Source organism: Apodemus sylvaticus, chromosome 19 (assembly GCF_947179515.1).
Source record: "Apodemus sylvaticus chromosome 19, mApoSyl1.1, whole genome shotgun sequence".
In the NCBI taxonomy this organism is placed as follows: domain Eukaryota; kingdom Metazoa; phylum Chordata; class Mammalia; order Rodentia; family Muridae; genus Apodemus; species Apodemus sylvaticus.
Genome location: NC_067490.1, coordinates 42,527,426 through 42,541,728, shown reverse-complemented (window position 1 = coordinate 42,541,728; position 14,303 = coordinate 42,527,426). Strand labels below are relative to the sequence as shown.

The window sequence follows — 14,303 nt, the reverse complement described above, 5'->3', positions numbered from 1 at the left end:
TCAGATGTTTGAATACTTGGTCCTCACTTGGTGGAACTGTTTGGAGGAGTTATATCACTTGGGGTGGGCTTTCTTGAAGTTTCAAAAGCCCACACCAAGCCCTGCCCCAAAACTCTTTTGTAAGTTACCTTAGTCATGTCGTGTTTTATCACACCAATAGAAAGGTAACCAATGAACCCATCAAGCAATCCCTCTAGACACAGAAGAGGAGCTGTACAACTGTGTGGGTTCAGTCAACTGAGGTCCCTACAACACTTCCTGTTTAGTTCGGCTTGGCCTGCTCGAGGACCCTGGGTAATCAACTAGACAAACCTAGCCAGTGGTGGTTCTCCTCTGGCCAGAAGTAATGGAACAACCTATTCTTAGAAGCTTGATCCTACACATCCATTCTAACTCTCGAAAACAGCTGGATAAATGGTTCTAGGAAGGTCATCCTTCAGGGGTCCAATGACGTCACTGATGTAGCTCTTAGGCATTGACTGTACCACTCATCTCTGTGTAGCCTGGTCAAACAAGCATCTTTGACCAGGCACATTACACCCAACCCTATCTTGACCTAGAAAAACTTACTCATATCATAACCTAGCTGGGTCCAAGCTAAGGAAACTACTTTCTGGCTGGCAATATAACCCCCAAACCACCACTGGCTATAGAAACTTGCCGGTACTGCTAGTGTTGATTACAACTGAAAAAGCTCAATACACACACACACAGTCTCATGAGATAAGGAACACAGGTCAGCATAGTACATTCAATCAAAACAACAGTTAGTCTCTCACTATCAAAGTCACCCCACAAACTGGTACGGGGAACTAATCAACCACTGGATGCACAAATGCCAGCATGAAGAAGCATGAAGACTCAAACTGTACTACGGTACTTCTAAGGAAGCACAGTGATTGCTAGTAAGAACACAAAGAAAAGGATATAAATTAGTTGGCAAAAATTCGAGAGAATGAATTTTCTGAAAAACTTAGTACAATATTAAGGAAAAACAGACAATTAAATAAACTTAGGAAGAGAATTCAAGACCTAACTAAAATTCACTAAGGAAAGATCATAAAAAAAGAACTCATTAAAAATCTTGAAGATAAAACCATAATGAAGTTATATATGTAGCTGATTTGAGAATTTCAATAGTAGATCTGAACATATAGAAGAATTTCTGGGCCTGAAAATAGTCTTTTGCAATAACTGATTACTGAATTCCATTAAGCAGGTCAATGTTTACTTTGTGAGATTTCAGAACAGACTGGAAAGGGCATTTTAAACAAAAAATCTAGCCAACAAAGCCCGTGAGGGGAAATGCTATGACTGGCCAGGCATTGTGGAGGTTAAAGGCAAGAGGGTCAGAAGTTCACAGTAGACTTGGAGGCATTACACTGATATTCACACCCAGAAAGTTCAAAATACTTCTAAAACTTTCCATTTAAAATGCATCTTTCTGAAGAATACTACAGTCAAAATTCTGAAAACTCAAGGACAAAGTAAAAAGTCGAAATAAGAAAAGAATGACATCATTGGAATAACAGCAGAAGTCTCAGGGGGACTGGTGCCTCTTCACAGTCACTAAGACTCTTGTGACTTTGGAGCCAGGGTGGCAGCCAGGCCCAACAACTCCCCTCCCCGGCCCCATCCCGCCCCTCCAAGAGTAGAGTAAGAAGCTAAGAGAGATAGATGCATATAAAGACTTTAAGTGTGTGCCAGAGATCCGAGCTCAGGTCTCATGTTTGGACAACAACCTTTCTCAATCACTCAACTATTGTCCCAGTCCAAGAAATTTTGTTTTTTAACAAAAGCGAAAACTGAGGAACACAAGAGGAGACACTGACTTCCATGTCCGAAGCCACAGAGTAACAAAAACCCCAATGCCTGACAAACAACACCTCCCTTCAGGTTAAATGCAAAGTCCGAGAGGCCCTGAGACAACAGAGACTATTGCCATTTCTCTTGGACAGTGCCCTTTAACAGCACTCAATGACCTTTCTTAATCAGCTTTGTTTATCAATTTCGCAAGTTTACTATGGAGAGGCAAATTATGTATCATATATGTTTTATTTATAAAAGTATGTGTCAACAAATGACACATTTTAGTAGCTGATGTCTGTAATATCTACACATATTAAAATGAATCCAGTGAAAATGAAATCAATCAGAGATCGGGAGCTTGAAACGGAGGAGTAAGATGGGATGGTGGTGATGGGATGGCGGTTAAGGACGCCTGCCACCAACGATGACTGACGCTTATTTCCTGGACCCCACATGGTGGAAGGAGTATTAAGTCCCCCAAGCTGTCCTCTGACCATCCCCCAAAATAGAAGAAAATAAATAAATGAACAAATGAATAGATGTATCTATGTATGGCTGGGGGGCTTGAAGAGCCCTATTGTGTTATCTCAGGACAGAGACTGAACAGGAAAAGGGAGATGCAGATGATTATACTAAGGGAAAGTGTTTGATGAAGGCTTAGGAAGCTGAGGTTTCCATATAATTTTAGGAGGATATAAAACTCCACTCATAGTTATGATACATTGACTATGATTTTTCAAAGATGATGATTTTTCAAAGATTAAACAATACATCAGTGAGGAGCTATGGAAATGACTGAAAGGGTGAAAGTACTTGCCAGTCAGAAGCAGAAAGACCTAAGTTCAAATCCCAATAATGCATGTAAAGGCCAGCTGTATAACAAGTGTGTGTAATCTCATTGTTCCCACAAGAAAGAGGAAGGCAGACACAAGAGAACGCCTAGAAGCTCACAGGCCAGCATATCTGGCTAACACACACACAGCAGAAAGAAAAGAAAAACCTTCTCTCAAAAGAAGGTCAGGGGTGAAGGTGACACCTGAGGTTGTCCTCTAACTCCATGTATGTACCATAGCACGTAAGTGCCCACATTCACACAGATACCATGTATGTACTCATGTAATAATAATGTTTTAGAAAGACAGCTACTCATATTCTGGGTCAGAGCCATCTCTATTATTATTACCAAGTAATTTCTGTTAAATTTTTATTTTGCTAGTCCCCAACATCTGAAATGTGCACATATCCATCCTTGTTTCTTACTTGAATCCTGTCTTATAACTCGCTATAAATCGCTATTCTTCCCCCCCACCCCCCACTCCCACCCCGGCCGCTCTAAATCATGTTAGGCTCTCTAATTTGACCCCTCTCGTCATGAATTCCCTTGCTTGCTATCTCAACCTGGAAAGCCCTGTCCCTGGCTTTTGCATAGCTTCCTTTCATTCTCACAGCTACAGATCTCAGCTTAACTAACCTCCCTCAGAATTGTATTCTCTGACTGCCTCTCTCCATCTTTCCTCCTTTATGTTAAGATATATTTATTTTTATGTGTATATGAGTGGAGCCAGGCTACATATCTGCCTGGTGCCCAGTGGAGCCAGAAGAAAGTGTAAGATTAGATGTCCTGAAACTCAAGTTATACGTGTGTCTGTTAACCACACATTCTGGGTGCTAGGAAACAAACCCTGTTCCTCTGCAAGAGCAACAAATGCTCTTAACTACAGAGGCTTCCCATCATCCCACTGCTATCATTTTGTAAAGAATACTTGCTACTTCTTCCTATGTATGTGTGTGGCACGTATGCTCACATGTGTACACACATGTGCAGGATACCCATGTATAGTATGTGGGCACATACATGCCTGTAGAGGCCAGAGCTCAATGTGAGATGTAACAATATTGTTTCTAAAATTTGCTACTGTTTCCATGAAGAAAAGAATAAAAGATGTGTGGTGCTGACATAGCTCTTCTTGGGTGTAAATATGACTGCCAGTGGAATTAACTACAAAGGGCTGGACACGCCTGTAAGGGTCCTTTCTGATTGGATAGTTTCAGGTAGGAAGACCACCCTAAGTCTACAGAAAGGACGTGGCAGGAAGAAGCCTTTTGCCTGCCTGCCTGCCCTCGGTCTCACTGGCAAGTTTACTTACCCAGCTGCTGAGGTGTTCCTGTGCCCACTTCTTCAGGATTTCACTGTATACTAAGGAGCAGCTGAGACATCCTGCGTCATGGGCTAAAAAAATTATTGGATTCTTGGACTTTTTGTTCGGAAATAACTATTGGTGGACTAGGACCACAGCCTGTAAGCCACTCTTAATAATCCCCTTTTATACATGTATATGGATTCATTCTATTGATTCTGTTTCCCTAGAAAGCCTTGGCCAATATAGATGGGATCTCATTTTCTTAATGGTAAATTTCATCCTTTTCCTACTGTTATGATATTTTTCATATACATAAATGCAGCTCTTAGGAGGTAGGCCATCTTTACTCAAATAAACAGGAAGACAACCTACACTTACGTGGTTCATATTATCTTCACTTTGTCTTGGTTTTGTTATCAATCTTTAGTGCCCTTTTTTTCAGTCTCTTAATTTCAGACACTGAATAAATACTTAACTATTAAATCAATATTATTTGGAAATATGTGATTCTGGTTTCATATATATTGCCCTAAAATATAGCTTAGAAATTCTATACATTGTCTTCTTTTTTATTTTTTAAGCCAAAAAGAGTCTCTGAATAATTTTATCTGGCTAAGTTGGGGAATAAGAAAGATCTGTTTACATGCAGATGAGCACCATCCAAATCTCAACATGAACAAAAAGATGGAAAAAAGGAGATTTTTTTCTGCTCTTCCTAGAACTGGAATGCAATTATCCTCCTGCTGACCACAGCTTCAAGAGCTCCAGTTTCTGTACATGTTGATTCTGCTTCTAGGACTTGTATCAAAAGGGTGCAAGGTCTCAGGCCTTCAGCCTGGAGCTGAAAATTATACCATCAACCCCTCTGGTTCTGAGGCTGTTCAGACTTGGACTGGCTACCAGCTTCTAAGGGGTTTCAGCATACAGCCTCTCTAACCACGTGACGCAATCCCTAACAAATGCTGTCTCAGTATCTGTATCTGTGCTCTTACCAAAGCTACATCTGTATCCTATTCTTACCTCGCTTTTGCCTAATATAGTGTTCAACACTGTGAAAAGGTGCTGGTGTGTACTAGTAAACAAGTAATGTGGTTATTTCTTCAGCTGAACTATTAGCTAGTGACGAACAAAAACTAAAATAATTCAAGTTCTTTTAAATGCCAAAAAAATGAGCTGATATATAGACTATGTAGTCATGATGATCATGACAATATCCTACTTAGACAGTAGTCATGCTTGAACAAAGACCTCGGGTGGGAAACGGTCTGGTAACAGGAATGGAAAGCAAAGATCAGTGCTTCTGGCTAAGCACAGTAAAGTGGTAATAGAGATCAGATCAGAGCTTAAATGTTATTCCATAAACACTATGAGAGAATTTTAAACTGATCCCATTACATTATAAAATGAGTATTTCTACTAATTTGGAATCAGAAAATAGGAAAATAATAATTCAGTTGAAAAATACTATCCAAAGGAAAGTCTAGATTAAGATGTAAGAAAGTAGAGAAATTTCAGGTCTGTACTTTGAGTGTACACATATAAAACTGAAGCATCCGGATCTTTCCTCCAGTGTGCTCCACCAACACAGACTCAAAATTCTGAGCAACACAAAAAATCCTGTTGTCATTCTTGACACATCTCACAACTGTCAACTAACTGAACAGCAAGTCTTGACTTAACCTTCAGAATACTGGATGTATTCTGGTATATTCTGATGTATACTAGAAGCTGATGACTTTGCACAACTTCCTTGGAACTTAATAAAGGTATTAACCTAAACTGATAAAATAGCCATACTGAGCTTGTTGCTTCTGTGTCCATGTCTTCCCACATCTTTGTTCACCTACACAGTTGTTAAAGCAAACCAAGTAAGTTTAAGTCGGACCCTGGATGTTCAATATCAGGCAAAAGCTCAGAAGGAAATTCAAAATTCATAGAATAGCTGCCTACAGTGAGTCTCAAATTTGAATCCGCATCAGAATTGATAGAAAGGCTTTAAGCTGTCTGAGAAAGAAATGCCATGTACGAAATGTATTAAGGAGAACCCATGTGAAAGGAAGTTAAGTAGAGATACAAAAGGCGAGGATGACCATCAGGTTTAGATTCTGACCTGATCTAAGACAGAGGAAGAAATGGAGGCGGGAGCTGGGAGTCATCTTCCACTGAAGTTCAATTCAAAAGAAAGAATAGAGCAAACCTATTATAGAATTGTCAATCTTCTAATAAGAGACTGTCTTAGTATCCTCGTACTCAGAGACTGGCTAACGGACCCTATGGGAAGCCCTGGATTTCACCACTCCATTGTTCAGGTACAATCCTGGTCCTTTAAGAGATCTAAGAACCACAATCTCAACTGTCAAATCAAACACAGCTAGTGCTAGAGACACTAGAAACTAGTGTGAAAACTCTACCTTGAAAATTAGCGGTCTACATGACTCTCTTCTGATCCGTACCTGCCCATTCTCTGCCATTCTCTCCGCCTCCTGCTCCAGCCACTGGACTCCTGCTTCCTCCCTCACTTCCACCGCATTCTTTCACACTGTACATCATTTGGTGGTTAACGTCACTGATCTTGTCAAAGAGACCCTTCCTGAGCACCCGGTCTAAAACTATACAGGTTCTTATATTCTTACAGTGTTTTCTGTCTTCTTTCCTTCTATACCAATTACCATGTAACAAATAAATCTATCTCATGTAATATGTACTGGTTATTACCCTTTTCTTGTTACTAGAATATAACCTTTATGGAACTGTTGTTTAGCAATATACAAGTAAGCAGGTTAGATCTTGAATATCCTCCAAAGGTCCACGAGTTAAAGGCACTACTGAGAAGGTACCTTTAAAAGGTACTGGGGGTGGGGGGGTTATTTAAGTCATTAGGGGCATGTTCTCAAAAGGATTTATGAAACAAGTCTCTTCCTTTACCTTTCCTATCCTTCCTGGTCTATGGCAAGTAATTGGTTCAGCTATGTGTACCTATAATGATATACTCTCTTAACACAGGCCCAAAGTAACTGGACCAATGGATCATAATATAAATGGAATCTAATGAAATGTGACCCAAATCAAGTATTTTCTCTTTATAAATTGATTGTCTCGGGTGTTTTAGCACAATGACAAGAAATAGAGCAACATACCAAGGACAACCTACAACGGTATATACAAGACAAAAAGGTCCCATAAAATAAGTAGTAATTACATGAATTTCTACAGTTTTAAGAAACAGAAAAATGGAAAGGGGTTAAAATAAAAACTGGAAGCCATTTCTTTTTCATTCCAGTAAAAATTTACTATGTAAAGCTTCAAAAAGAAATTCACCATAGCTCCATTATTGTGACAGTAATATGAACAAAATATATTTCACAAGTGTTTTCTCTAATTAAAATAACAAAAGAAATACAGAGAAGTGAAATTTGAAGATATTATCATACTTACATTCCTGATACTAATGACACTTTGAACACATGCTGAGCAGTGGAAGATGGATTGCCTAAAGCCACATTAAGTGCTCTGTCGATACTGAATGCCATCTGAGAAAGATAGCTTTCTGGCTGCTGTCCATAACCATCGTATGGCACATAGAGGTAAGGAAAGATGCCATGTAGATGAAGACATGTCTTCTGACCTAAAACGTAACACATTGTAAAGTTTAGTCTGGAGACACATACAGCAATGTAACATTCAGAATGCAAGTCATTTCAATGTTCTAGTGGCGACATAGCTTATGTAGGGGAAAAGAAAATTAGTTCATAGCCACTGTGTTAACCATATTTTACAGTAAGACATTTGTAAGCATGTTGTAATCATAAGCACCGCAGTATGTTACTTAAGCCTGCATAGCTTTACATACATTAAGAACATAGGGCTCCTTTACCATTGCAGTGTGACTAGTTTCATGTACCTCACCGAACCTTACAAAGCTTACAAAACTCACTCAACACTTACTAAAGCCAATGAATACCTCTTTGCATTAATGTTTTCAACTGAGAAGCTTCCCTAAAATAAAGATAGCTCTAGAAGAAAAAAATAACAAAAAGGAGTTCTTGTGTATGAAGTTTTGCTAGTGGGGACAGGAAGGGAAGTAAAGATAAAAATATTGCTATCATGAAGGGGAAAAAGATATAGATCGGCTGAATTTAACAGAAATGGACTTCTGCATATTTAAAACTATTTGATGGAATGGTATTATAAGGAGACACAATGTGATGGGGGTGGGGGACCCAAAAGTATAAACTAAAAAAAACCGAGAATGTACATTTCTCAGATGCAAAAAAGGGACTGACTAACCAGCACGCTACCTGGGCACAGTCTCGCTACCTGGGCACAGTCTCAACACAGAAAGGAATGCAGGGATGTAGAGAGAGCTAGGCACTTCCCGCTCTAGCAAGATCTGGGTTTAGTTCCCAGGAGCCACCCTCTTCTGGCCCCCATAGGCTCTGTACACATATGGCGCACATAAACTCTCATATAGGCTCTCATGTATACACATAAACAAAAACCAAGTCTTTTTTGAAAGGAAAGAAATACTAGTAAGACTCAAAACAGAAAAAGAAAAGGGGAAAAGGCCACAAAAACAAAATCCACAACAATCAAGATGAAAAGCAGAGGCGCATTGCTTCCCTGAGCCTGGCAGGGCTGCTGTCCCCAGAGCAGTGCCCTTAGTCCACACTGGGCACCCGCCATTGTCTGATTCCAGCAGGGAGGACAGCAGCGAAGGAAGAACACATCCGCATTCCTTGTTGTTGCTTGTCACTACCTTGCACTATTCCTGTCAGAAAACTGCTCAAGTTTCTTTCTACCCGTTACCTATGTATTCTTCTCTCTGACAGTTGACCCTTTCCTTTTGGTAGAAGTGAATATTTTATTGATCACTATTTCCCATTTGTGGCTTAGATTTATAAAACACATACAGAAAACAGTGTGGACATTTTATCATAAAAACACTGGTAGCCCCGACATAGATCCCACCCTGGAGACAGGGTCTCTTTATGGAGCTCTGAATGTCCTAGAGTCACAAAGATTCAACCTGCCTCTGCCTCCTGAATGCTGGGATTAAAGGTGAGTACCACCATGCCCACCCATCTTATTTTTAAGGTATTGTTACAAACAGAAATGACATATCTAAAGGATGATTACATCTAGCAAAACTAGAAAGGTCAGTTTTATAATAAATGAAATCTAGAACTTCTAGCCACAATATTCTGATTATTTAGTGCTGGAACCAAACTCGCTACCTCAGAGTGCATGTGTCTCGTGAGGTGAGTCTGTATCACTCATCTATAAGTCGACTGTGGGCAGCAATACTCTATCTGAACTACCAACCATTCTAGTTTTGAAAACTTAGAAACTGAGTTGTCACTGCACTGGAAATTTAGTTTCTATTTAGACCAGCAGTTGTGAAACTTAATTTCAGAGGAATGAAAAATCATTTTAAATTAAAAGCAAATTGTTATAATAAATTGAGTTCTAAATAAAATTATTCCCTAAAATTATAGTTTAAAATTCTTCAAATAAGAGAAAATTCTAGTAATAATGAGTGATTTAAAAAGATATCATCTACAGATGACCTGCTTACATACTTCCTAAATATCTCATAAATGAAAGTTTTAGACACTACCCTGGTAGATAAAAACCACAACTGAATTAACAGCAAATATGCCAAACTAGAAGATGAAGAATTCAGAGATAGACATGTTTCCTTGAAGTTGGCAAATAAACTCAAGACCAGTGACTTAAAGAATCACTACTAACATCCCACAGGTAACTGTAAGGACTTAAGAAAATAATGCTTAAGAGAAACAATTACAAATTGATTCCCATTAACAAGGTATCTTTAAAAACAACTTTAAAAACAACTCTATACTACACTTTTCGCATTTTCTGCTTAGTGGCAGTCAGGAAAACTACTTTTCTATTCATAAGCTATGGAATTATGAAAATCTGGGAAAAGGTAGACCCCATGTAGAAGGCACCAGGCTAAATGTTTTATATCTATTTCTTTCTAAAACTTGGAAACAACTTTGCCAACTATACAGTGGCTCTCAACCTTCCTAATGCTGAGAGCCTTTAATACAGTTCTTCATGTTGTGGCGACCCCAACCTTAAAATTATTTCATTGTGACTTCATAACTGTAATTTTGCTACTGTTATGAATTGTAATGTAAATATCTGATATGCAGCCCTCAAAAGGGTTGAGACCCACGGCTTGTGACCTGCTGGTTTAAGACATAGGGATTTTTAAACTTGAAGGCAGATTGACAAATCTGAAACCAACCATCTTTCTATTCAACATTAATTAAATGCTCAATTTCTAAAAAATAAATGTTGGCTTCCTTAATCTTTTAACTTCTCAGTTCTTGATTTATATTAAAATGGTGTTCCCCTAACTCAGTTGATGACAAATTCTTTGGAACTCAAAAGAAATTTATGTTTGAAGAACACAGCAATTTCAGGGCTAACGTACAAAATACATGCAATGTGTTTACTAAATATTTGCAAAATGAAAGAATGCTCAACAAAATAGAGTATTTGATCAAGGGGAAAACATGAAGTAAAAGCCTGAATGTATCTGAAGAAAAAGGAATCCATGAAGGCAGACATAGGAGGAGATGGGCATGTGAGTCTGGTAAGAATTCCCGTTTATTTAATTTCCTGCTCCAAATGCTTCACTCCACTCACGGCCACACTGACAGCATCAGCACAGACCTACCATTCTCTGGTCCCTGGGGATGGCCTGGTGCCTCACACATACCATTTCCCCGGCAAAACTAACTGCACATGAATTCCAGCCACAATACTAACAACCCTAATATGCAGTGGGCATCACAGAAAGAAAACAAGGAGAAATAAAACAAGAAACTCAAGAGCGAGAGACTTGTATAAAATGAATATGCACACCAACTGCTTTAGAGCCGCAGTTTTGACTGTAAACTCTGCAGTTCCATAATGGCACTGTTTTTATCTTTACAAGGTAGGACCGTGTATCCACTACCCTAGGACAGTGCACAGGACGACACACCTGCAACATCTTAGTAGAGACCGACTGTTCCAATTCAGCTTCATTAGTCGGCATTAGGCTCAGTGAGAGAGAGAGCATTCTAAGATGTATACAGTTGGACAACCGGCTACAGACTACAGAGGAGTTACAGTCTAGTGAAGAACCTTGCCTTCAGTCCAAAAACCTATCCGCTACACTACACTAAAAGATGTGACGCAGACAGCATTCTTTTAAGAATATTTTTGCAAAATTAATAACAATTCAAATTCAAGTATTTTAATCTAATAAATGGTTTTGAATTCTTAGAGATCTAGGGTATTAGCTCTTTCTAGGTGACATGTGGATCTAAAGAAACATTTATTTCCTTGTCTCAAGAAATTTTATTAGGGTATAGTTTATAATTAAAAACAAAATAATTTTATAGTATATGTTTTGATATGCATAATTGCAAGATGATTAAATAGGGCTAATTAATATGTCCATCCCCTTGCATATTTATTTTGTGATTAGAATTTTAGTATTTAAGTTAGAAGAAATCCTAATATTTTAACAAAATTTAATTTTTTTTCTTATTTTTTTCATAAAAGCTGGGACAAAGCTAGGGAGGACAAAAAGTGAGCAAAAAAGTTCCACTCCTAGCCAAAAGGCCACTTACAATGGAAAGCTGCTGGCTGGGAGGAATAATCAGTTTTCTTCACTGCAGTGACACTGGGTATACCACACACAGTCTAAGACGGGCCTCCTACTGTGGAGGAAGTGGGAACACAGATCCAAGTCCCTGCATTTTGCAGGGTTCCTTACAGTCATTTTACGAGAAAGGAAGGACACAAAGTCGGGTCTGCATGTGGGAAGAGGAGTGATCTGAGAGGAGCTGGGGAGGGGAAATAATATGACCAAGATATGTTGCGTCAAGTTCTCGAACAGGTAAAAACATTCTTTAAAAGCTTAGAGAAAACCCAGCCCAGAGTCTTTAAAAAAAAAAAAAAAAAAAAGCTGGTCAATCAACTGTATTAGGCTACCTGTGCAGAGAGATCTAAGAATGCAGACTACAACTATCAGCCAGCAAAATTACTAAATAAACAAAAAAACAAACAAATATAAACACCAATGGTGTGGAAAACCTGACTTTAAAAAATTGCTACTGAGGCTGGAGAGATGGCTCAGTGGTTAAGAGCACTGACTGCATACACACACACACACACACACACACACACACACACGTACACATATGTGTATATATATAAATTCTGTACCGATGTAAGAAAATATAACTTGAATTCTGCATCAAAATGTAAAGATTTCTACCAATGTAAGATTATGGTTAGAAAATGTTTTATATAAAAATAAATTTAGCAATCCCCTACCCATCCACCCCCAAAAAAAGCAGACTGCTCTTCCAGAGGTCCTGAGTTCAATTCTCAGCAACCACATGGCTACAACCATCTGTAATGGGCTCTGATGCCCAGTTCTGGTGTGTCTGAAGACAGCTACAGTGTATTCATACATAAAAATAAGTAAATATTAAAACAAAAAACTGCTACCAACTTGAAAATGTCTAGTTTTCTTAGTATTTATTTCTTTTTTTAGTATTTATTTCATCTATATGAGTACACTGTCACTGTCTTCAGACACACCAGAAGAGGGCATCATCGGATTCCATTACAGACACTTGTGGGCTAGCATGTGGTTGCTGGGAATTGAACTCAGGACCTCTGGAAGTGCAAGCAGCCAGGGCTCTTAACCGCTGAGCCATCTCTCCAGCCCAAATGTCTAGTTTTCAAAGAAAATACTATAAACAAGACACAACAATATGGTCTTATAAAAGGGAGTAAAAAAGCATCTCAGAGAAACTATACCTGATGTTTGATAGCCACAGAACTTACTGTGCAAAAGCTTCAAGGCCAGTTACTACTAATATTTCAAAGAACTAAAGCTATTAAAAAAAATTACACTTTTGACTCTAACTGTTCTATGTCATTTAAGAGAGAAGAACATAAAGTCATAATTATAAAATCACGTTGAGGGGTTTAAGGTAGAAAGATGTACTTTGTATGATGGCAACAGCACAAAGAAAGAAGAGAATGGACCCACAGTTGACTGAAATAATACAATAAAACCACTTTAAAGATGGGGAAGGATAATTACTACAAAGAAAATGTTCTTAGAAACTGCATAGAAAACAATAAGGGGCATAAAAGAGAACAGTAAGAAACAAAAACAAAAACAAAAACCACTAAGATAAAAGTAATGGAGGTACAAAAACAAGAAACAAACTCCCAAACAGGAGACGTAAAACTATGCAGAGTCAGACGGTAGCAGCAGCATAGGACCTACTGCATCTCAGCCCATCCCGCTCCACCCAGTGGCTGCCACAGTTACTCTCGACTGCCAACCTGACAGCTATGTCTTTGAACGTGGATTTTAACCGAGGAAGCCTATCCTGACTGTGAGCAGCACCACTGTGCAGGCTGAGGACCCCAGAAAAGGACAGAAAGACACAGAACCACTCATCTCTGCCTCCACTGTGAGCATGGGCACTCTCACTCCTGCCACAACACCTTCCGGAGACCCAGACAAACCTCGGAAGAGGACTCGCGACTGAACCTGTCAGAAAATCGTTTTATTCTTATCTTATATTCTTCTAATTCCTTTCAAATGCTAGCTATGAAAATATTTATATTGTCCTTGTATCTTCCTCTTTTGGTAAGGGAATTAGAATGAAGCGAATTAAGGTTTCTTTCTAGGTTGAACAACTATAACAGAAAAGTATATTACAAATATTCTTTAATAATTATATCATAAAGTTGTTGAAATAATTCCTAAAAGGTCATTTAATTAATTGTCATACAAAAGAAATCAGTAATTACTTGGACTTTTGGAAACTATGAAACTCAATTTGCATACTGCCAAAAGCCCTACCATTTTCTTTTTTTGTAAAGCCTGGTCTAAAAAAAAAAAAAAAGAAAGAAAGAAAGAGGAAAGGAAAGAGGAAAGGAAAGGAAAGGAAAGGAAAGGAAAGGAAAGGAAAGGAAAGGAAAGGAAAAGAAAGGAAAAAAGAAAAAAATTTAAACAGCTAACAGCAGTTGTAAGGTTGAATCTCTAAGAAAATGTAAATTTCAGAATAAATGTCATTAAAATAACTAGTATTTGTTAACCTTAGGTAAAAGTAAAATTAAACATTTTGTTCAAATGTTTTGGCCAGAATGATCACACACATTAATTTCTGTGGTCTTTCAATCTAAAGATAAATAATTGAATCTCAAAGTAAAATTAATATTCCAGTTTTTATTTGAAAATTCAGCTGGGCTTTCACATCTTTAATCTCAGCAGTGGGGAGGTAGAGGCAGGGAGATCTC

The 14,303-nt window shown here is 38.4% G+C and overlaps 1 protein-coding gene across 4 annotated transcripts in view; it reads right to left on the bottom strand.

The window, feature by feature from the left end:
• Rev3l (REV3 like, DNA directed polymerase zeta catalytic subunit) overlaps nt 1-14,303 on the bottom strand; it is a 153,965-nt gene that overhangs the window by 98,516 nt on the left and 41,146 nt on the right. For all 4 annotated transcript variants that reach the window (XM_052164545.1, XM_052164547.1, XM_052164546.1 and 1 more), the window contains one exon: nt 7,386-7,575. In XM_052164545.1, coding sequence (XP_052020505.1) covers nt 7,386-7,575 — 190 coding nt within the window. The remainder of the gene's footprint in view (nt 1-7,385; nt 7,576-14,303) is intronic.